This window comes from Lepidochelys kempii, chromosome 3 (genome assembly GCF_965140265.1).
Source record: "Lepidochelys kempii isolate rLepKem1 chromosome 3, rLepKem1.hap2, whole genome shotgun sequence".
NCBI lineage: Eukaryota > Metazoa > Chordata > Testudines > Cheloniidae > Lepidochelys > Lepidochelys kempii.
Genome location: NC_133258.1, coordinates 178,350,942 through 178,374,668, shown reverse-complemented (window position 1 = coordinate 178,374,668; position 23,727 = coordinate 178,350,942). Strand labels below are relative to the sequence as shown.

At 42.2% G+C, this 23,727-nt stretch overlaps 1 protein-coding gene across 5 annotated transcripts in view; it reads right to left on the bottom strand.

Moving 5' to 3' along the window:
• The window catches only part of MSH2 (mutS homolog 2), a 105,529-nt gene that overhangs the window by 40,312 nt on the left and 41,490 nt on the right, over positions 1-23,727 (bottom strand). For all 5 annotated transcript variants that reach the window (XR_012158275.1, XM_073339151.1, XM_073339150.1 and 2 more), the window contains 2 exons: positions 14,186-14,385; positions 2,484-2,593 (listed from right to left, as the gene is read on the bottom strand). Coding sequence is in view for 4 of the 5 variants with exons in the window: in XM_073339151.1 (XP_073195252.1) it covers positions 2,484-2,593; positions 14,186-14,385 (310 nt within the window). In the remaining variant the exon portion in view is untranslated. The remainder of the gene's footprint in view (positions 1-2,483; positions 2,594-14,185; positions 14,386-23,727) is intronic.

Here is a 23,727-nt window from a genome sequence, read left to right as displayed (position 1 = left end):
AGCCAATACTAGATCTTTCTCCTCCTCCTGTCTCTTTCAACTGACAGCAAAACTTCTTGTTGTTAGTCCTTAAGTGCATAACCTTGTACTTTGCAGTACTAAACTTCATCCCATTTCTCCAGTTTTCAAGGATGTTAAATCTTCTTGTATGATATTCTGGTCCTCCTCTGTATTGGCAATGCCTCCCAAATTTGTGTCATCTGCAAATTTTATTAGTACCCTCCCACTTTTTGTGCCAAGGTCATTAATAAAATGTTAAATAAGTTTGGTCTCAAGACTGATCCCTGAGGAACTCTACTAGTAACCTCCCTCCAGCCTGACAGTTCACCTTTCAGTATGAACTGTTGTAGTCTCCCCTTTAACCAGTTCCTTATCCACCTTTCAATTCTCATATTAATCCCCATCTTCTCCAATTTAAATAATAATTTCCCATGTGGAACTGTATCAAATATGTTATTGAAATCCAGGTAGATTAGATCTATTGCATTTTGTTTGTCTAAAAAAATCAATTATCTTCTCAAAAAAGGAGGTCAGGCTGTTCTTGCATGATTCTACCTTTTGTAAAACCACGTTGTATTTTATCCCAATTACCATTTACGTCTTTGTCCTTAGCTATTTTCTCTTTCAAAATTTGTTCCAATACACAAAATACAAATTCAGTTATTCTCTCCCATATTAGCCTTGGTACTTTAAATACCAGAGGTGAATTTTCAAAGCATTTTAGGGGATTTAGACAAAATCCCCCATTAACTTGAATGACAAATTTCTTACATAGTTTTGAAAATCTCAACCTCAGTATTTAGGATAGGCTCCCATGTGCAAGCATGTATTTATTATTTGTAGCACCTAGGAGCCCAATTTATGGACGAGGACTCTACTGTGCCAGAAGAGCTTACAATCTAAGTAACTTGTAATACTATCAACAGAAGATTTAGGTAGCTTTATTTTAGAAAAATTGCGCATCTAAAACCCTAACAAATGCTAAATCAGTAGCAGGAATTTGAATGTATAGCATCAGAATAGCTCTAGTCATCCAAAGTAGCATCTGTACACAATTTAGCAGAAGAATACATCTTCGGTGGGAATTTTTTTTTGCAGAAATTAAGCACTAGTTCAGGAAGCAGAGAAACATGTTTCTATAACTATTTAAAGGAACATATATGGATCAGATGGGGTGAACCAAAATCTATTTAGTCATGTTTACAAATTCAAACCCCTCTAATATATCTTTAATTTGGGAAGTAACCAACCACTGCCTCTGAATAAGCTGCTGCAAACTTGAACAGGGAACTAAAAATAAGTAAATTAGCTTCAGTTTGGAAAGTTACAGTACCACTGCAAAATACAAAACAAAAACAAATAAATTGGAAGTGTAGGCAGATCAACCTGGCAGTCCGCCACATATGAGTATGGAAACACAGCTGTGTAAACTTGTCTAAAAACAGACTTTATATAATCAGCTATTCTACTTGAAAAAAGTTCTTGTACAGCTTGCTCAAGTGTGCCATGTTACCTGGCGGGAGTAGTTACCCCTGGAAATATTCTCTTCTACGTGAATTTAGGGTGAAAGTGTTTTTAAAATGGAAAAAGAAAGAAATTTCTAACTTTTTTAAATTGATCTTTACACTCTTGCTGGCTATTGCTCTGAGGATGAGAAGCAATGCTGCAGGCTTTGGATTTCAAGCAAGTAAGCACATTCATGCAATAAAGTGGTTTATTTAAACATTTTATATTTTATTTCCAAAACCCCAATTTGCAATTCTTCCAGCATTTTCCTATTATTTGAGTTCAATGAAAAACCTCTACGTCATCTCCAGGGCCCTACCAATTTCACAGCCATGAAAAATTTATTATGTACCATTAAATATTCCCTTCCCCATGAAATCCAATCTCCCCATGCTACTGGGAGCACCCCAGCCGGGGGCTCCTCGGTCCTAGTCCGCGCTGGGGAGGGACAGAACTTGTCCATCCCCTGCACAGGCGCTCTCGACGGGGAGTTCTGATCCACTTCTAGAGGCAGGGCAGAAGTGAGGCCAAGACTAGCAGCTAAGAGCCCCTGGATGGGGTGTTCTCAGTAGCAAGGGGGAGATCAGATCCACCTCCACCTCCGGGAACCTCCTCCAGCTCCAGGAAGCTCTGGGGCTGCTGCCCAGCTGTGGAGCTTCCTGCAGCCTGTGGAGGTACCCAGAAGTGGGTCTGATCTCCCCGCCCTGAAAGGGGCTGTGCAGGAGAAGAGCAAGTCCTGTCCCTCCCCAACCTGTGGGGACTAGCAGCTAGGAGCCTCTGGTTGGGACACTCCCAGCAGCACGTGGAAGATCAGACTCACCTCCACCTCCGGGAGCTTCCTCCGGCTCCAGTTCTGAGGTTTTTACCCACGAAAGCTTATGCTCAAATAAATCTGTTAGTCTTTAAGGTGCCACCGGACTCCTTGTTGTTTTTGTGGATACAGACTAACACGGCTGCCCCCTGATACTATCCCATACCTTGTTCATGTCTAAAGTTGTTTCTATCATTTCCTGAAACTTGGAGAAGTCAGAGTTGAGATCGTTGAGAGGCATTACAAATACTGCCAGCAACAACATCTGGTGTGCTCCTGTCAAAGAAAAAAAATGTGATAGTCATTATTTCTCTAAATATTCAGTTGAACTTACCAGCCTGAAGCAAAATAGCACCAGTACACAACTAATGAGTTGTTAGTTTTCACTGAGATGTGACAACAGTTATTTCACAGACTGCACTTACTTCAGAAATTCTTCCTACTTTTAGCTTATCTACCTCATTCCTAGGGTGGAGACTAACCATTTGCCTCTCACTAGACAAGTGGTTCTCAACCTACGGCCCGCTTGCGGCCCAGTCAGCACATAGCTGCGGCCCATGCGACATCCTCAGGGCCATACAGGTAGTGTGTGTATATATATATATATTATATATATATATATATAGTGTGTGGATGTGGCCCACGTAACACAGACAGCTCCATATGTGGCCCACAATGGTAAATAGGTAGAGAACCAATGCTCTAGAGAATCATTTGGTGCTATTACATGCACTTTATTCATATCCAAAGTGATCTAAATAAACTGCATTGAGTGCTGCATAGCATAGGTAAAGTGATCATCAGCCATCTCAATACAACGCAGCGTTGCTGGGGGATGCAGAAATTTGAAAACTGCTTTTGCTGAGATTTTAACCTCTAGAGTTACCAATTTTTAAGATGTATTAATTGAAATTATTTGAAAACTTCTATTATCTTTGCCCCATGTGAATTGTTTGTATTAAAAATAAAATCCCACAAGTTAGGAAACTTCCGACATTACAAGTTGTAACTCAGACCTTGGGCATCACTGGGAAATACTGTTAAAATATCTCTTCTTCACTCTGCATCAGATCTTTACATCTGCTAATACTAATTTCAAATGGGAAGCCAATTCATTAAACATTAAAAAAACCTGAATTGTAAAACATATCATCTATTTTTCTATATGTATGTCCTGTATACATGACCTAACACTGAATACAATAGTCATACGAGAAGATTCCACATCTCACACAAAAGTGTATAGAATTTTCAAAGTATAAAATAATCCATAAGCAATGAAAAACAAAAACATAAGACTCCAGATTTATTGTTAGCACTTGCAGACTGTGTTCTGTGAAACCAGCATATTTTCTGAGCTGCAACGGTGAGCCTATACAATAGCCAACTGCAAACACTTCATATCAGTAAATAAATGTTTACATTTTTGCAACCATGAGGTATAATTTAATCATAGCAGCTAAAGTTACATCAGTATTACTAATAATAGGAATTATCATAGAATTCTTCAAAATGAATCAAAGGCTGTAACACTGCAGCAGCTGATTAAGTATAGAATTATAAGGTTATGAGGTTTACTTCTGAACATAATCTACACCTTTCATGTTCACAAGTAACCTCAATGCGTTAACATGGGGCGGGCAAACTTTTCGGCCTGAGGGCTGCATCAGGTTTCTGAAATTGTATGGAGGGCCGGTTAGGGGAGGCTGCCCCATTCAACCCCCCTCTCCTTCCTGACTGTGCCCCCCACCCCCCGGGACTCCTGCCACCATTCAACTCCCCCTGTTCCCTGCCCTCTGACAGCCCCAACCCCTGTCCACTCCCCCTCCCCCTGACCACCACCCCAAACTCCTCTGCCCTCTATCCCCCCCCCCCCGCCCCCTTACCATGCTGCCTGGAGCACTGGTTGCTGGCGGCGCTATAGCCTTGCCGCCCAGAGCACCAGGACAGGCAGCCGTGCCGCCGGGCTGGAGCCAGCCACACCACCTCACAGCACAGAGCGCTGGGTTAGGCTGCGGCTCTGCAGCTGCGCTGCCCCAGGAGCTCGCAGCCACGCTGCCCAGAGCATTGAGCCAGCAGTGCAGTGAGCTGAGGCTGCAGGGGAGGGGGGAACAGTAGAGGAGGGGTCAGGGGCTAGCCTCCCGGTCTGGGAGCTCAGGGGCCAGGCAGGAGGGTCCCGCGGGCCGGATGTGGCCCGCAGGCCATAGTTTGCCCTCTGCATTAACATGTAAAGATAGTACTATGTACTGGCTATTACCAGAACTTCGCATTTCCTTACCAACCTGTTTAGAGAAACCCTTGTCTCTTCCCCTCCATTTCACTTTCACACTCACCCCTCGCCTCACCTCACCAATATTAACCACTGAGAAGTAACTGACTACTGCCTAAATGGTCTAGGTCTAGGACATGTTTATCCACAATCATCCCTCCCCTATAATAGTACTCCAGTTGCCAACATCTGAAACACTTGACTGGAACACCCTCCATTTGAAAAGAGTGGGCTACTGGCTCTGTTTTGATGCCCTCTCTCTCAATTCTAGAATCTGGATTTTTTTATTTATTTATTTATTTTAAAGGTTTTTTAGGTATGAACTGACATGAACCACAACCCATCTTTTTGTCCTCAGGTATCTGGAGAGGTAAATTATTTCATTTCCATAAAACTCAACACCACTCTCTCATCTCCTGATTTCTTTGGAACCATACTGGGGGGAAGAAACATACACACTTCTTCAGTGTTTGTTCCCTGGTTTGAACACTCCAGATCCCATTAGGTGTTGGACAGCTTTTAGCATAATGGAGTGCATCTAAGGATTTATTGATTTTGTGTACTGAATTGTATTTGATCCGTGACTTGGAGACCTCCCTGGGAATTGTCTACAGAAATTATCTTCAAGACTTGCCTGAAGTTTTCCTTTTAATTCCCCTCCCTCCTCCAAACTGGTGCACAGTGCAGAACAGCAGCAGCAGCTCACTTCCAGTAAGGAAAAATGGGAGCATATTCTCTGCATCTACTTCTGCCTATAATAGTGGCATGAACTGAGATAGTAGACAGTGTCTTAGTGCACTCCAATCCCTGTTTTTTCTGCCTTCATGCATCTCCAACGCTCAGCAGTGCAGGACTTGCAAAGGGAAAGCTAAGACCGTCAGGCTCCTCAACTTGCAGGGGAACTTTTCTTAAAAGTTACTATTCCAAAAATATTCTCAGGCTCCAAAAGACTGCTGGACTTTAGCATCACAAAGCACATGCTGAAGCAGGAAGGTGAACATCAGCAAAGTTCTCACCATTTTCTGTTAACTTAATGAGCTCTGCAGACCTCCACTGTCAGGATTCTGCTTAAAACATGCCAAAATTTTAAATGGTCTAGGTTTCAAAATGCTAGAATGCCATCCTAACCTTTTTCACAAATTGTATTATTTAATAATGCACAAGTCTTTGAAGCAGTAGTAAATATTTGCTTCTTATACTTTTTTAAAAAGGAGTGAGACATTGTGTAATCTAGGTGCCAAGTCGTGTTTAACACTTTTTTTTTTTTTTTTTAAACATAAAGACTCTCCCCGCAACCCAGGCCAGCAAAGGCTAAAAAAAATGCACAAGCTAGGGGACTAGACAGTTCAGGTGATCACTATCAGCATTATAGAGCCTTTCAATCCTAAATCATGAACTCCATTCTATATCAAGTTTCAGAGTAGCAGCCATGTTAGTCTGTATTCGCAAAAAGAAAAGGAGGACTTGTGGCACCTTAGAGACTAACAAATTTATTTGAGCATAAGCTTTCGTGAGCTACAGCTCACTTCATCGAATGCATCCAATGAAGTGAGCTGTAGCTCATGAAAGCTTATGCTCAAATAAATTTGTTCATCTCTAAGGTGCCACAAGTCCTCCTTTTCTTTATTCTATATCAAGTACCTTGTGACCTGTCATTTCCATCTGAAGGCTATTTAATGGGCTAAGCAACATAAGTTGTTGGTCTCAGTGTGCATACAGCTACATCAAGTACCATCACTAACACAACTCTCACTGGCAGGCCAAGAATAGAATGGGCTCAGAGATTAAGCTATTCTGCTTTCAATCCTAGAGTTTCATAACTGACCAAGGGAAAGCTGGGTTTTTTGTTCTCCTTTTCTCTTCTGGATTTATTTTTGCTTAAATTTTTTTTGATTTAAAAAATTGATCAATATCTATTCCTGAGTAAAAGATTAAATCCTTTCATTAGCAGACTGCTGAAGCTGCCGAAACGGAAGACAGTCATTTTAAATCTAACGAGTCTCTGGAAAATAACTTTGAAGAACAATGCAAGGGAGCACAGCAGAACAGAGAAAAGAAATACGTACCAATAAATTGGAAGTATGAAGTGTGCTACTATTTCAGGTGTGGAGTTTAAAATTGTGGATTTATGTGACATTGCAAAGTCACAAATTCCAGTCCACCTACAGTATGACTAATATGGAGGCAATTACATTTCTCATTCCCAAGAGCTGAAGGAACATGAATTGTGATTAAAAAAAATAATCTAATATGTAAGAGAAAACTCGGAAGACAAACCTGAAGACAGCCAGCATGGATTCACCAAGGGAAGGTCATGCCTGACTAACCTAATCGCCTTTTATGATGAGATTACTGGTTCTGTGGATGAAGGGAAAGCAGTGGATGTATTGTTTCTTGACTTTAGCAAAGCTTTTGACACAGTCTCCCACAGTATTCTTGTCAGCAAGTTAAGGAAGTATGGGCTGGATGAATGCACTATAAGGTGGGTAGAAAGCTGGCTAGATTGTCGGGCTCAACGGGTAGTGATCAATGGCTCCATGTCTAGTTGGCAGCCGGTATCAAGTGGAGTGCCCCAAGGGTCGGTCCTGGGGCCGGTTTTGTTCAATATCTTCATAAATGATCTGGAGGATGGTGTAGATTACGCTCTCAGCAAATTTGCGGATGATACTAAACTGGGAGGAGTGGTAGATACGCTGGAGGGGAGGGATAGGATACAGAAGGACCTAGACAAATTGGAGGATTGGGCCAAAAGAAATCTGATGAGGTTCAATAAGGATAAGTGCAGGGTCCTGCACTTAGGATGGAAGAATCCAATGCACCGCTACAGACTAGGGACCGAATGGCTAGGCAGCAGTTCTGCGGAAAAGGACCAAGGGGTGACAGTGGACGAGAAGCTGGATACGAGTCAGCAGTGTGCCCTTGTTGCCAAGAAGGCCAATGGCATTTTGGGATGTATAAGTAGGGGCATAGCGAGCAGATCGAGGGACGTGATTGTTCCCCTCTATTCGACATTGGTGAGGCCTCATCTGGAGTACTGTGTCCAGTTTTGGGCCCCACACTACAAGAAGGATGTGGATAAATTGGAGAGAGTCCAGCGAAGGGCAACAAAAATGATTAGGGGTCTAGAACACATGACTTATGAGAAGAGGCTGAGGGAGCTGGGATTGTTTAGCCTGCAGAAGAGAAGAATGAGGGGGGATTTGATAGCTGCTTTCAACTACCTGAAAGGGGGTTCCAAAGAGGATGGCTCTAGACTGTTCTCAATGGTAGCAGATGACAGAACGAGGAGTAATGGTCTCAAGTTGCAGTGGGGGAGGTTTAGATTGGATATTAGGAAAAACTTTTTCACTAAGAGGGTGGTGAAACACTGGAATGCGTTACCTAGGGAGGTGGTAGAATCTCCTTCCTTAGAGGTTTTTAAGGTCAGGCTTGACAAAGCCCTGGCTGGGATGATTTAACTGGGAATTGGTCCTGCTTCGAGCAGGGGGTTGGACTAGATGACCTTCAGGGGTCCCTTCCAACCCTGATATTCTATGATTCTATGAACTAATTTGGAAAAACGGGCTGCACTAAGGAGGTGGCAGGGATTAGATAAATAGAGTCAAATAATTTCTCTTCTCTGAAAGTGGACTCATCAGTTATTCATGCACTGATTAACAGAGCTGGGGCACATACAGTGCAATAATCTCATATATACCTGACTACTTGATAAATTATAGTAATTAAGTAGCAGTAAAAATTCACCTTCTTTAAAAGAATGAAGGAAGTTTAATGATACAACTTAAATAATGAATTTAGATGAACATGTTTTCCAAAAGTCTAAATGCAAAAAATATATAAATTCACAAAAAAAGTCAAATTTAAGATTAAGAAAATACTGGATTTCTTTTGCATATGAATCATATCAAAACAGATACTTTTAAAATTAGTTTAAATGAAAATTCATTTTCATTCTAGTTTTGTTACTTAAATCTAAGGCACGGTGATACAAGGCTTAAGACACAGTGAACACTGAGTTTTCATATGCACACTCTTTATATCAGGGGTTCTCAAACTGGGGGTCGCGAGGTTATTACATGGGGGGGGTCACGAGCTGCCAGCCTCCACCCCAAACCCCGCTTTGCATCCAGCATTTATAATGGTGTTAAATATATTTTTAAAAGTGCTTTTAATTTATAAGGGGGGGGGGCTCGCACTCAGAGGCTTGCTATTTGAAAGGGGTCATCAGTACAAAAGTTTGAGAATCACTGCTTTATACGCATAATGTACCATATTAATGAATCAGTGATAGAATCCGATGAAGTGAGCTGTAGCTCACGACAGCTTATGCTCAAATAAATTTGTTAGTCTCTAAGGTGCCACAAATACTCCTTTTCTTTAAGCTTTATCAAGAAGCTCCAAATTCAACTCCATTTGTCACACTGTTGCATTTACAGCTTCATTTCAAAGGCCATTCATTTTATCACCCTATCAACATATTCTCTGCATGTAATTCCCATTGTTATGAAAGTAAGCTGTGCACATACAGAGGAAGAGAAGAATTGACCTGTAACATCTCCAAAGGTGAAAAGGAAAGGAATTAACCCATTGCAACACCCACCTCTGCTCTCATCTTTTTAAATTAAACTACTATTTCACAATTGCCACGATTTTCAATTTACTGTAGTAAAAGGTTTTATTATACCTATTAACTCAAAATTAAAAATACTGCATTACTACACAGAAAGTTGAAAGGTAAGAGCACTTTGCATCTCAAATCTTGAAATATTATAAATTAAATTTTTTGCTGCTAGAAACAGCATTTTTACTAATAACTTACATAATTCATAAAAGTAAGACCAGCAATATAAAGAAATCCTCCAGGGAAAAGTAGTCACTGATGCCAACTTAATGATATGGTTGATATATTTCCCAAGAATCATTAATCAGGAAACAAAGTCCTGAAATGTGTCAGATTCTCAAACTTACCAGAAACTGTTTGAAAGTTTGACAATGAGTCAAATCTCTCAATGAGGTAAAAGCTCTTCCGGTCTCAATAAACAAATGGATAGGAAAATAATCAGATCAAGACTGAATGACAACATCATAACAAAATCACACCTATCCGCAATCATTAGGCCCATACCAATATTTTTCAGCAAGGGCAGCCGAGTAGTGAGAAAAATTAGAACAAGGTCACCTACTACAAATGATCATTTAGGTATGCTGCAAATAAATGAAATATCCTATCACTGTCACTCTCATATAAAACAATCAGAAACTTTTTGCACAATCATCTCAGGCATTGACACTCTTACAGCAGGATTATCTGGCTATTTGGACTCTCTCCTCAGACTCTATGCTACCAGCACTCTTAGCTATCTTTGAGACACCACCGACTTCCTGAGGAAACTACAGTACATTGGTGATCTTCCTGAAAACAACATCCTGGCCACCATGGATGTAGAAGTTCTTTACACCAATATTCCATATGAAGATGGACTACAAGCTGTCAGGAACAGTATCTTTGATGAGGCCACGGCACACCTGGCGGCTGAGCTTTGTGACTTTGTCCTCACTTACAACCATTTCAGATTTGGGGACAACTTATACCTTCAAGTCAGCGGCACTGCTATGGGTACCTGCATGGCCCCACAGTTTGCCAACATTTTTATGGCTAACTTAGAACAACGCTTCCTCAGCTCTCATCCCCTAATGCCCCTACTCTACTTGCGCTACATTGAGGACATCACCACCATCTGGACCCATGGAAAAGAAGCCCTTGAGGAATTCCACCATGATTTCAACAATTTCCATCCCACCATCAACCTCAGCCTGGACCAGTCCACACAAGAGATCCACTTCCTGGACACTACAGTGCAAATAAGTGATGGCCACATAACCACCACCCTATACTGGAAACCTACTGACTGCTATACTTACCTACATGCCAGCTTCCATCCAGGACACATCACAGGATCCACTGTCTACAGCCAAGCCCTAAAATACAACCAAATTTGCTCCAATCCCTCAGACAGAGGCAAACACCTATAAGATCTTTATCAAGCATTCTTAAAACTACAATACCCACCTGGGGAAGTGAGGAAACAGATTGACAGAGAGAGATGGGTACCCAGAAATCACCTACTACAGGACAGGCCCAACAAGGAAAAACAACAGAACACCACTGGCCATCACGTACAGCCCACAGCTAAAACCTCTCCAGCACATTATCAATGATCTACAACCTATCCTGGAAAACGATCCCTCACTCTTCCAGACCTTGGGAGGCAGACCAGTCCTCGCTTACAGACAGCCCCCCAACCTGAAGCAAATACTCACTAGCAACTACACACCACACCACAGAAACACTAACACAGGAACCAATCCCTGTAGCAAACCTCATTGCTTTCTGTCCTCATATCTCCCCTAGTGACACCATCATAGGACCCAACCACACCATCATTCACCTGCACATCTACTAATGTGATATATGCCACCATGTACCAACAATGCCCCTCTGCCATGTACATTGGCCAAACCGGACAGTCCCTACGTAAAAGAATAAACAGACACACATCGGACATCAGGAATGGTAACACACAAAAGCCAGTAGGAGAACACTTCAATCTTCCTGGACATTCTATAACAGATTTAAAAGTAGCTGTACTTGAACAAAAAAACTTCAGAAACAGACTTCAAAGAGAAACAGCAGAACTAAAATTCATTTGCAAATTTAACACCATTAATTTGGGCCTGAATAGAGATTGGGAGTGGCTGGCTCATTACAAAAGCAGCTTTGCCTCTCCTGGAATTGACCTCTCTTCATCTATTATTGGGAGTGGACTACATCCACCCTGATTGAATTGGCCCAGTCAACACTGGTTCTCCACTTGTGAGGCAACTCCCTTCTCTTCATGTGTCAGTATAATAATGCCTTCATCTGTAATTTTCACTCCATACATCCGATGAAGTGGGTTATAGCCCACAAAAGCTTATGCCCTAATAAATCGGTTAGTCTTTAAGGTGCCACTGGACTCCTTGTAGTTTTGGGAGTTTGCCATATAATTTGCTCCTCAGTTCATTTCATATGTATGGATTTTCACCTGTAATGATGTCAGAGTAATACTGTTGATTCAAAGAAAAAGCCAATAGTGAAAAACAAAAATAAAACAGTGACAGAATGCACAGAACTACAGTATTCAAAGCGGATGAAAGCTACATCTGACAGATAGTCTAGGCAAAGGCACACTCCATCCCAGGGAGAAAGGGCAAGTGCAGGCTGCTAAGTAAGGTCAACACTGACTTTGAGGTTACACCCAGAGGTGGGAATAAATCCTTAGAATAAGGAGTAAGTGCCTGAAGAGCCTGGAAGAGGTGGCACCACAACGGGTAAATTCAGCCAGAGCAACAGTTTTAGGCTGGATAGTGCTGAACAATATTTAGTTCCATCTTTAGTTCTTGCATAGTACATTGAGAGTATATTTTGCTACAGTACCTTGCAAGTGAATATAAGGCTCAAGTACAGCGCCTCTAATTTAGAGGAAAAATCTCGTTATGGGGTGTAAACTAAATACAATCTAAACTGATGTGACGTTAGCAGAGTTTTAAATTGGCTTAATATTATTTTAAAACAAGTTAACAAGCATTACTTGTTCATCTTAATACACACATGCTTTAAGTGAAAGATCTTTGCCAGAGGGGGCCAAGACCACAAATCCAGTATCGAGTTTTGGCAGTACTTGGGTTGTGGACAGACCTTGTAGAAGAGATCATGAATTATTCCCCCCGCCCCCAATTTGATCTGTGCATGTACTGTGGAGGATAAGAAGCCTAAATTTTGATCAAAAATGATTTTATTAATAAAAAATGTAATTTATTATGGTAATTTTAGTTTATTACAAACTTGTTTAAGTATCTCCTAAAATTTGGTAAAAACAGTTACTTTCATACACATATTACTTGGAGAATAATAGCTCAGATGCTTGTTTTTGGTTGCTTATTTTATTTTATTAAATGAGATATTCAAGCTAATTAAAGGAACTCCTAGGAAACTTTGCTTTCTGTCAACTGTTTTCTAAGATAAACTAAGATAGGACTCAACTGATTTGTGGAATAATATACTGTGGTCTTAAATTTACCGAGAGAAGGATGTCCCCACCAGGGCAGACCCACTCAAAGGTGTAATCTCTGTTGAAAATTCTCTACAGAGAGACATACAGGAGAAATTGTAACTCTTCTGGACCCACTGTTTACTGCTTACTTGTGTTTTGGTTTTATTCCTTTCTTTATTAAAATACTCACTTATTAATTGTGAGCATTTTACTTGTCTTAGTCATGGTATCCCATAAGACATGGTAAGACCTCCAGGAGATTAAAACAGTTGGGGCCACATCCCTTAACTGGCATCAATAGAGGCAATTAAGATTTGGCCCACTATTTCTCCTTTTTCCAGACTACAGATTTTTAGTAATTTTGGGGATCAAATTACTTGGTGTTCAGCATTTCTGAAAAACAAAACACCTCTTTCACCTCTACAGTATGCATTAATATACATATTACAAGGACTTTACCACCATTTTGTAAGGCCTTGTTCCGTAACAAGGACATTTTTAGTGAGATTCTGAGCCAAAACCTACCTTTATATATGGTGCTCTATATAATCAGATTTTAATTTTTTAGTAGCAATATGGATTTTCTATGCTTGTACAGAGGTTTACAATGGATTACATTTTACACTGCATGCTAGGCTCAGATCTGGAAGCCCATTTTCCACAATTGTGACAATATACCTTATTTTATGGTATTCTCCTTCCCTTTTCACACAGTACAACAATTTATCAAGAAAGAGAAACCTATTTTTGTTTATGGGTACTGAACACCTTCAGCTAAAATCAGATAGAAATACTCAATTTCATTTTTCTCTTATTCATTATGCCCTATAAGTAGCCATATTTTCTGCCTGAAGTAATAAAAGATTCCATTCTAATAAAAATCAAAGAGACTGCCTACCCAGCTGTTATTGCTTTAAGATGTGGGAAAGCTTTACCATGTTGCCTCACTAATTTTTAACAGAAAGCAAAAAAAAAAAAAAGTGTTACCAGTTATTCCACTAACATTTTCAGTTCCTGGGAAGCTGATTTTTGGATTTAAACACAGACTATTAAAGAGTTACTGCATTCTACAACTAAAATATTTCCTTCAAAAAAGTCAACAATAAATTAACTACAGCGTTACTTTCAAAGAAGAAAACTTACATTCTTTTATTTATTTTTAGATTTCAAGAGAGAATTCTAAAGACAGACTGGCTTATGGGATATTTCTCCCTAGCAGACAGGATTGAACTTTCCATCTTGGCTACCTATCAGTTATAAAGTGTTTTTGCAAAAGGGATACTACACCATTTGAGACATTTTATTTTCTATTCACTTGCTAAATTCATCTGAAAAGTATCTCTGATGTTCTAGAATTATAACACACTTCAAGTTCCCTTTCAGTTTTACTCCCTTCATCAAAACAGGCTACCACAGTCGTCTTTTGAAATCCATTCTCTACTTCTTGCCAATATCAGTATGTCACAAGACATAAAACATGTATAAAAGAGGCGGGAGGCATGTTACCTTCATGTTTTTCCAGTGCTTGTACAACATTAGGTAGTTGGTTAATAGCTTGATACATTCGGTAACAGTCCTGCAGGGTTGCTACTTGTCTTTGAAATTTCTTGGCTAGCCGGTTGAGATCTGGAAAACGACGTAGAAGCTCTTCTTGAAGGCACTGCCGTAGCTCTGTGTCTACCACAAAGGCCTCAACCAAATTTAACCTACATAAAAGATCAAAAGAAGAATTATTGCAAATTGGCAAGCCTTTGTTATTAGTAGGTCATAATGGAAAGCTTTACTGAACTGCAAAAATGGAAGTGTAGAAGGCTCTTTTAGTTTAGTTACACCCAATACCAACACTCGTTTGGTGGCAGAACTAGTGAAATTATGACATTACATAAGACAAGGCTAAGCGAGTTTTTTTTTTTTTAGTCCAAACTGCTTAAAAAAAAAAGTACAATTCAATATCTAGTAAATGTTTGAAAGAGGGGATCTCTTTAGAAGTTCAAACACCCCTGAACATAACAGTTTTTCATGTACATAAAAGGTCTTTACAACGAGGAGGAAAAAAAATTGTTCTCATTTAACCTCTGAGGATAGGACAATCAGCAATGGGCTTAAATTGTAGTAACGGCGGTTTAGGTTGGACATCAGGAAAAACTTCCTGTCAGGGTGGTTAAGCAGTAGAATACATCCCCCAATGAGGTTGTAGAATCTCCACCATTGGATCTTTTTAAGAGCAGGTTAGACAAACACTTGTCAGGGATGGCCTAGATAATACTTAGTCCTGCCATGAGGGCAGTGGACTGGACTAGATGACCTCTCATGGTCCCTTCCAGTCCTATGATTTCCCCTCTGCAATAAAGGTGAGAAAGCTCACAATACACCTGAGATCAACCCTTACTCCCACAAAAACACAAAAGTAGTCCTCCAGCAAAATTAGGGAAGACAAGACTTGTCATTCCTAATATTTCTAATAAGCAGGGGAAAAGCCACTTTGAACACAAAACAAAACTTAAGCCTTCTTCATAAAACAAAGCAGTAAAACAAAGATACAATCCCCTTTTTGGGAAATCCTTTTCAGTTAAATTAAAATGGAGAGCAACTGGAAGATCATTACTAACTTCACCTTTGTAGTTTAATTACTCAACCAACATTATTTACTTTCCCAAATTACTGTCAGTGTTTCAAAGATTTTACAGAACCTTAATCCGCAAAAGAGCTGTTTTTTTGGCGATTTAATTTCATAATAGCTTAACTGCATTCATATAAAAAGAATTTTAGTCTGACACACACTTTAACTGTGTAAAGTTAGCATGTCCACTGACAAGTCTGTTATTGTCACAGTAGTCTTCATTTAAAGTGTGACCAATTAACATGTACTCATACAAGACCGTTGGAAAATCAGCAAGGTAACTAAGTGTTTTCCATCCTCTTATCAGCACAATATCTGGGAACAAGAAAATGAAATTCCAAAAACCAGGTCCTCCTCCTTTTCCCCCCCCCTTTTTGAAATTTTGTAAAAATATGTAAAATATTCTTAATGGGCTGTAAAGCCACAGTAGAGGTTCTGCCATCTTCATGACAAGTGATGGAGTACTGAGTTATATTTTTCTACACAAGGTAATATAGTATCTATGAGTTCCTTTTGAGAATAGTTTTTACTGTAGTACTTGTCACTCCCCGTTAACATCTTTCCATACTTTGTATATTCTTGCATTTGCAATGAAAAAAAAAAACTATTTTTCCTCCCTGCACACTGAACTATTCATTGGTCACATTAATAATGTTAGGTATAATTCTTTGCTCTAATATGTTTGAGCTATGTAACGTTTTATTTATAATTACGTAAGAGGAGAGAGTTGAACTACTTATAGGGACCCGCTATTGAAACATAACACAGCTGTCCGAGCTTCTTGTTAAATCATATCAACATGTAAGTGGCCAGTGACTAGACTTCAGCATTAGTACTGCTTTAGGAGGCACGTGGGAGGAGAAAGGAACAGAACTTTCACTGTATTACTGCTATTGTTTTGCAGGCTTGCAACAGACTATAATGGTTTGAATTACACATTAATAGATATCTTTGCAGCTAGCAGTATTAGAAACGTCACTTTCTTAAATAAAGCTTAGCTTCTCGAGCAAGAGCTGCTGGAAAACCCAAGGTCCAGGGAATATAGGTGTTTACTAGGGCTGTCGATTAATCGCAGTTAACTCACGCAATTAACTCAAAAAATTAATCATGATTAATCACACTGTTAAACAATAGAATACCAATTGAAATGTATTCAATATTTTTGGATGTTTTTCTACATTTTCAAATGTATCAATTTCAATTGTACACTTTGTATTCTGTGTTGTAGGGCCCACTTTATATTTTCTATTACAAATATTTGCACTGTAAAAATGATAAAAGAAATAAGATTTTTCAATTCGCCTCATACAAGTACTGTAGTGGAATCTCTCTGTCATGAAAGTGTAACTTACAAATATAGGGTTTTTTTTTGTTACATAACTGCACTCAAAAACAAAACAATGTAAAACTTTAGAGCCTACAACTCCACTCAGTCCTACTTCTTGTTCAACCAATCGCTAAGAGAAACACATTTGTTTATATTTACCGGAGATAATGCTGCCCACTTAATTACAATGTCACCTGAAAGTGAGAACAGGCATTCGCATGGCACTATTGTAGCTGGTGTTGCAAGATATTTATGTCCCAGATGAGCTAAAGATTCTTAAGTTTCACGTGCTTCAGCCATCGTTCCAGAGGTCATGCTTCCATGTGGAAGACACTCATTAAAAAAATAATGTGTTAATTAAATTTGTGATTGAACCCCTTGGGGGAGAACTGTGTGTGTCCTGCTCTGTTTTACCTGCATTCTGCCATATATTTCATGTTATAGCAGTCTCGGATGATGACGCAGCACATGTTGTTAGTTTTAAGAACACTTTCGCTACAAATTTGACAAAATGCAAAGAAGATATCAAATGTGAGATTTCTAAACATAGCTACAGTACTTGACCCAGGATTTAAGAATTTGAAGTGCCATCCAAAATCCAAGAGGGACGAGGTATGGAGCATGCTTTCACAAGTCTTAGGGTATGTCTATACTACCCGCCGGATCAGTGGGCAGCGATTGATCCAGCAGGGGTCGATTTATAGCATCTAGTCTAGACACGATAAATCGACACCCGAGCGCTCTCCCGTCAACTCCGCCTGCTCCTCTCGTGGCAGTGGAGTACTGGAGTCAACAGGAGAGCGGCAGCAGTCGACTCACCGCAGTGAAGACGCTGCGGTGAGTAGGTCTAAGTATGTAGACTTCAGCTACGTTATTCACATAGCTGAAGTTGCGTAACTTACATCGATCCCCCCAGTGTAGACCAGGGCTATGAAGAGCAACACCCCGATGCAGAAACTACAGAATCCAAACCACCAAAAAAGAAAATCAGCCTTCTGCTGGTGGCATCTGACTCAGATGATGAAAATGAACATGTGTCAGTTCACACTGCTTTGGATTGTTATTGAGCAGAACCCATCATCAGCATGGATGCATGTCCTCTGGAATGGTGGTTGAAGCATGAAGGGACATATGAATCTTTAGCGCATTTAGCATGTAAATATCTTGTGATGCCAGCTACAGTGTCATGCGAACACCTGTTCTCGCTTTCAGGTCACACTGTAAAGAAGAAGCAGGCAGCATTATCTCTGAGTGATTGGCTGAACAAGAAGTAGGACTGACTGGACTTGTAGGCTCTAAAGTTTTACATTGTTTTATTGAATGCAGGGTATTTTTGTACATAATTCTACATTTGTAAGTTCAGCTTTCATGATAAAGAGATTGCACTACAGTATTTGTATTAGGTGAACTGAAAAATACAATTTGTTTTTACAGTGCAAATATGTCATCAACAATAAATATAAAGTGAGGACTGTACACTTTGTATTCTGTGTGGTAACTGAAATCAATATATTTGAAAATGTAGAAAACATCCAAAAATATGTAAATAAATGGTATTCTATCATTGCTTAACAGTGTGATTAATCATGTAATTAATTGTGATTAACTTTTTTAATCGCATGATTAATATTTATCACTTGACATCGCTAATTTTTATATTTGAAAATTTCAATGCAGATATTTGTGTGCTGTACGAAGCGTTCTATTCAGAGTGTTCCTATAAAGCCAAAGTGTTATACTGAACAAAATCAACGAGCCATTTTAAGGAATAACTCTTAACCTTCATTTCTATTTCTTGACTCAACTATTACTCTTCATAAATTTGCAATGACTTAAGATCTAGGCCACTAGATTTTAAATGAGGACAAGCTCTTAGATATCCTGGAAAGGGGTGTGTCGGGGGAAGTTCGTTCACGTTTTTTATTTAGAAATAAACCAGTTAATTACATGGTCATTTCCACCCCCCCCCCCCCAGGTTAAAAACTGAAGCACATAGCCAGAGACAGTCTCTGGGAAGTAGACTGGGAGCCATTAAGGTCTCTCTGTTAAATCTGTCACTACTCTAAGAATTAACCTGACTTGCTATAACAGGGTAGGGCAAACTTTTTGGCCTGCATCGGGTTTCAAAAATTGTATGGAGGACCAGTTAGGGGAGGGGGCTGTGGGCCAGCCCTCCCCCTTATCCCCCCCTTGCTTCTCACCCCGACAGCCCCCCCAGGGACTCCTGCCCCATCCAGCCCCCCCTGTTCCCTGACAGGCGGCCCTCCCCCAACCGGGGACCCCTGCCCCATCCAACTACCCCTTCCCTCTGTCCCCTGACCGCCCCTGGAACCTCTGCCCCGACTCCCCGCCCCCCCCCCCGCCCCATCCAATCCCTCCTCTCATTCCTGACTGCCCCCCTGGGACTCCTGCACCCATTCTGCCCCCCCCCCCCGGGACTCCTGCCCCTGACTGCCCACCACCACCCCATTCTGCCCCCCCTCCTTCCTGACTGACCCCCCAGGGACCCCTGCCCCCATGCAACCCCCCTAATCCCCACCCTCTGACTGCCCCAAACCCTGTCCATTCCCTGACCACCACCCCCCCCCCCTGAACTCCCATGACCTTTATCCAACCTGCCCTGCTCCCTTACCGTGCAGCACAGAGCACTGGATCAGGCTGGGCTCTGCAGCCCCGCTGCGCCGCCCAGAGCATTGCACCGGCGGTGCAGTGAGTGAGGCTGCGGGGGAGGGGCCGGGGGCTCAGGGGCCGGGCAGGAGCGGCCCACAGACCGTAGTTTGCCCACCTCTGTGCTATAATGATAAAGTCTGAGTAGACAGAACTCAAAACAAACATTTTCATATGCATTAATCTGGAAACTGTCTCAGCTTTAGCTTAATGCTGAGCTTTTCTTCATAAAAACCACTGTTAAGGATACAAGTGAGGGTATGAGATGGATACATTAATCTGTCCTTTTACAAGAGGTAAAAAATTCCTGCTTAAGTCCAAACTGAAAACTAATTTGGCTATTTTATCCTACAGCGTCACAAGTGAAAACATGCCCATGTTATAAACCACTACACAATGCTACAAGACTTTTCTCCTACTTGAATTACTCTTCGGAACATAGGATACCCCAGACTGGATCAGACCAAAGGTCCATGTAGTCCAATATCCTGTCTGATAGCGGCTAATACAGATACTAAACAGCAGGGGTGGGCAACCTGTGGCTCCAGAGATGCATGCGGCTCTTCAGAAGTTAACATGCGGCTCCTGGCATCGGCACCGACTCCAGGGCTGGACCTAGAGGTGCCGACTCTCCAATGCTCTACTGGTCAACCCCTGCCTCTGCCACAGAACCTGCCCCCACTTCACCTCTTTCCCCTAGGCCCTGTCCCTTCCCACCCCTTTCCCCCGAGCCTGCCACGCCCTCACTCTTCTCCTTGCCCCCCAGAGCCTTCTGCATGCTGCGGGAGGCACAGGGATGGAGGGGAGGTGCTGATCAGCGGGGCAGCTGGCAGGCGGGGTGGGGGGAACTGCTGACATAATACTGTTGCTCTTTGGCAATGTACACTGGCAAATTCTGGCTCCTTCTCAAGCACAGGTTGGCCACCCCTGCTAAAGAGCATGATGTAAGAACCCCATAGTAGGCAGATCTGCCCCCTACATTAGGTCTTATCTTCGTCTCCAGCAGACCCAGCAGCTGGTGTAAGTACAGGGAGGGGCAAAGGGTGGCCTTGATTCCCTACTACTATTCCCAGGGGGAAGAAGGGATCCCCATGCTGCTGCCCCAGCCTCTTGGAAAAGCGGGGAGGGGAAATTCTGCCACTGTTACTCCTAATGGAGGCAGGGCCATTGCATGGGGGCAGGTGTGTCTAGGGTCTTGGATTGCCTCAATCTGCTCCTGGGTAAAGACCAAACAGCGTACATCCAAAAGAGCAGCACTGCCCCCACACAAAGGTTCCACAGCCAACATTTTTAAGTGAAAATTTCTGGATTTCAATAAAGATCTACATTTTAGGATAGATTGTTCAAGTGGATGGACATTACTCTGATCCAGATGAGAACAGTGTTCAGGCACACTGGAAAAGTGGAAAGTAGGACATATGGTCTCCCACTAAGGGTATGCCTACATTACAAAATTAAGTCAACTTAAGTTATGTCGGCATACAGCTGCCACAGTAATTCAGTCGGTTGTGCATGTCCACACTACACTCCTTGTGTCAGCAGTTTGCTTTCTCATTAGCAGTGCTTGCATCAATGCAGAGTGCAGTGCCCTGTGGGCAGATATCCCACTGTGCAACTCACCACAATCTAGCGCAGGATGTTTTGGGAAGTGTTTGCAATGCCTCCTGGGGGCAGAACATTCATGCAGGGGTGACTGGGAACATGGCATGAATGACCCACGATGCACTTTTCCCCTTCCCTAAGTTTATCTATGCCCCATAATATTTCATGCCTCTTTTCAAAAGCCGACCAAACCTGCACATCTGCCATCCCTAGAGAAGCACAGATCCTGCACAGCTCTACACTATTGTGGTGAGCATTGAGAACACAATGCACCTCATCCTGCAGCATTTCCAGAGCCACTATGCAGAATATGACAATTCCTTTCAAGTAGCCTTGCTGGAAGCCATGGAAAGAAACAATTCCTGGTTGCTGTTGGCAATCGCAGAGCAGCTGAAAATGGTGGCGCATCGGCTCTGATCTTGAGAAACAAGCATTGACTGATGGGATCCCATTGTGAAGCATGTATGGAATGAGGAGCAGTGATTGCAGAACTTTCAGTTGTGCAAGACCACTTTCCTGGAGCTGTGTGCAGAACTCGCCCCAGCCCTCAAGTGCAGACACCCCAAAATGAGAGCTGCCCTGATGGTGGAGAAGCAAGTGGTGATTGATCTGTGGAAGCTTGTGATGCCAGACTTATCAATCAGTTGACAATCAATTTGGCATTGCGACATCCACCATGGGGGTTGCTGTGACACAAGTATGCAGAGCCATTAATTGCCTTCTGCTAAGAAGGCCTGTGACTCTGGGCAACATGCAAGACATAGTGGATTCCTAAACTGCAGTGGGGTGATAGATAGCATGCATATCTCTATCTTGGCACCAGACCATCTTGCCACCGCGTACATCAACAGAAAGGCTACTTTTCTATGGTGTTGAAAGCACTGGTGGATCAGTGGGGACATTTTACAGACAAATGCAGGATGGTCCAGGAAGGTGCATGACACACATCTTTAAGAACATGTTCAGAAAGCCACAAGCAGGGACTGACTTTCTGGACCACAAAAATCACTGGAGATGTTGAAATGCCAATAATGATCCTGGGAGACACAGCCTACCCCTTACTTCCATGGCTCATGAAGCCAGACACCTCGAGAGCAGCAAGGAGCACTTCAACATCAGGCTCAGCAGGTGCAGAATGACTGTTGAAAGTGCCTTTGGCCATTTAAAAAGGCACTGGTGCAATCTACTCACCAAGTTACACCTCAGTAAAAATAAATATATATATATATATACACACACATCTCCATCCCTATAGGATGGTGCTGGAATACAATTTGACAGGCTGCAGAGGGAGGTGAGCTTGAATTTTTTGCACCTGAAGGTCAACCAGACTCCTCCGCATGTCTGTTTGCTTTTTCAGAAGCACTATCATCTCCTGCTGCACATCACTCCTTCTGAGCTTTTCTTCTGTCCTCAATGTCCCTGTCTATTTCATCAGAGTGTGATCCTCCACATCCTCTGCTCAGTGTCCGCTGCTCCAGAGACTTGTCATCCCGAGTTCTCTTCTTATCTGGCTCAGTCGCTTCACTAGTGTTGAAGGAGAGGGGAAGGCCACATTTGCAGTGGCAAAAGAGAATGCATAGAGGTGCCATTGTGAGTGCATAGTCAAGGTATATGGAAGACCTGCTATACTGAAATCACTCCCTAATCCATGCAAGTTTAAAGCAGTACATTTTCACTTCGATCAGGTATTCACGGACTGTGATGGCTATCCCAGCCATGGTGACTATGGTGCGGGGGTGGAGAGAGGAGCAGCCAGAAGAGCACTAGTGTTTGAGGTTCAGACAACTGAACTGATTACTGGCACCATTCCCCACAGGCTGATGTAACTTTCGCTGATCTCACTCCTGAGGGTAATGGAGGCAAAAAGGGAACAGCTGCTGCACGTGTCCAGTTTCAGACCAGGTCTGTATGCTGCTAGCCTGTGCGCTGCAATGATGCCTGCCAAATTAATTGCCGAGTGGCATGGGAAAATGTCCTACCGCAGTGGCAGAAATAAGGCAGCCTTCCACAGAACCTTTGGCAATGGAATGCTGAGTACCTCCAGGGAAGTCTCCTTAAGATCTCTCTGGATGATTCAGGAGACATCATGGTGCACACAAACAAAATATTTCACAGGGCCACCTCTGCCTAATTGTGCCAGACAATGAGAAGCAGGTAACCAGCGGAGGTAGAGTGGCTATTTCACTACCTCTTGTAATAAATAAAAAACTAGTAAATGAGAAGATGTGTCCCCGAAATATCAGTGCAAACCACGTACTTACCAGAAGTTCCTTCCCTGGCATCATGCTCGCCTATGCTGGAGTGTTGCAACTAGCTGGACTGCTCTGGGGTTAAGAACAGCTCCTGACTTGCCATGACACTGGATTCCCTGGTCGCCTGTCCCCCATTCATGTCCTCAGGTTTGAGTGTGGTGGCCCGTGATTCTGACTCCTCCAATGTCTCCGCAGAGGTCTTGGGAGTGATGGCGGGGTCATCACAGAGGATAGCATGTAACTCCTTGTAACAACGGCATGTCTGCAGCACCATCCCAGAGCGACTGCTTGCCTCCCTGGCCTTCTGACATGCCGGCTGCAGCTCCCTGGCTTTCATGCTGCACTGCTGTGGGTCCCTCTTGTAGCCCTTCTCCCCCATGCGCCAAGCGATCTGCTCATAGATGTCCACATTTCTACAACTGGATCTGAACTGTGCCTGCACAGCCTCTTCTCCCCACAGACGCGGAAGATCCACCACTTCTGGTACGCTCCAGGCAGGTTCGCATGTGGAGTTTGTAGCTGGCATGCTCGACAGTTGCTAGGTGAGCTCTCCATGTTGAACAAATAGTGCATGGAA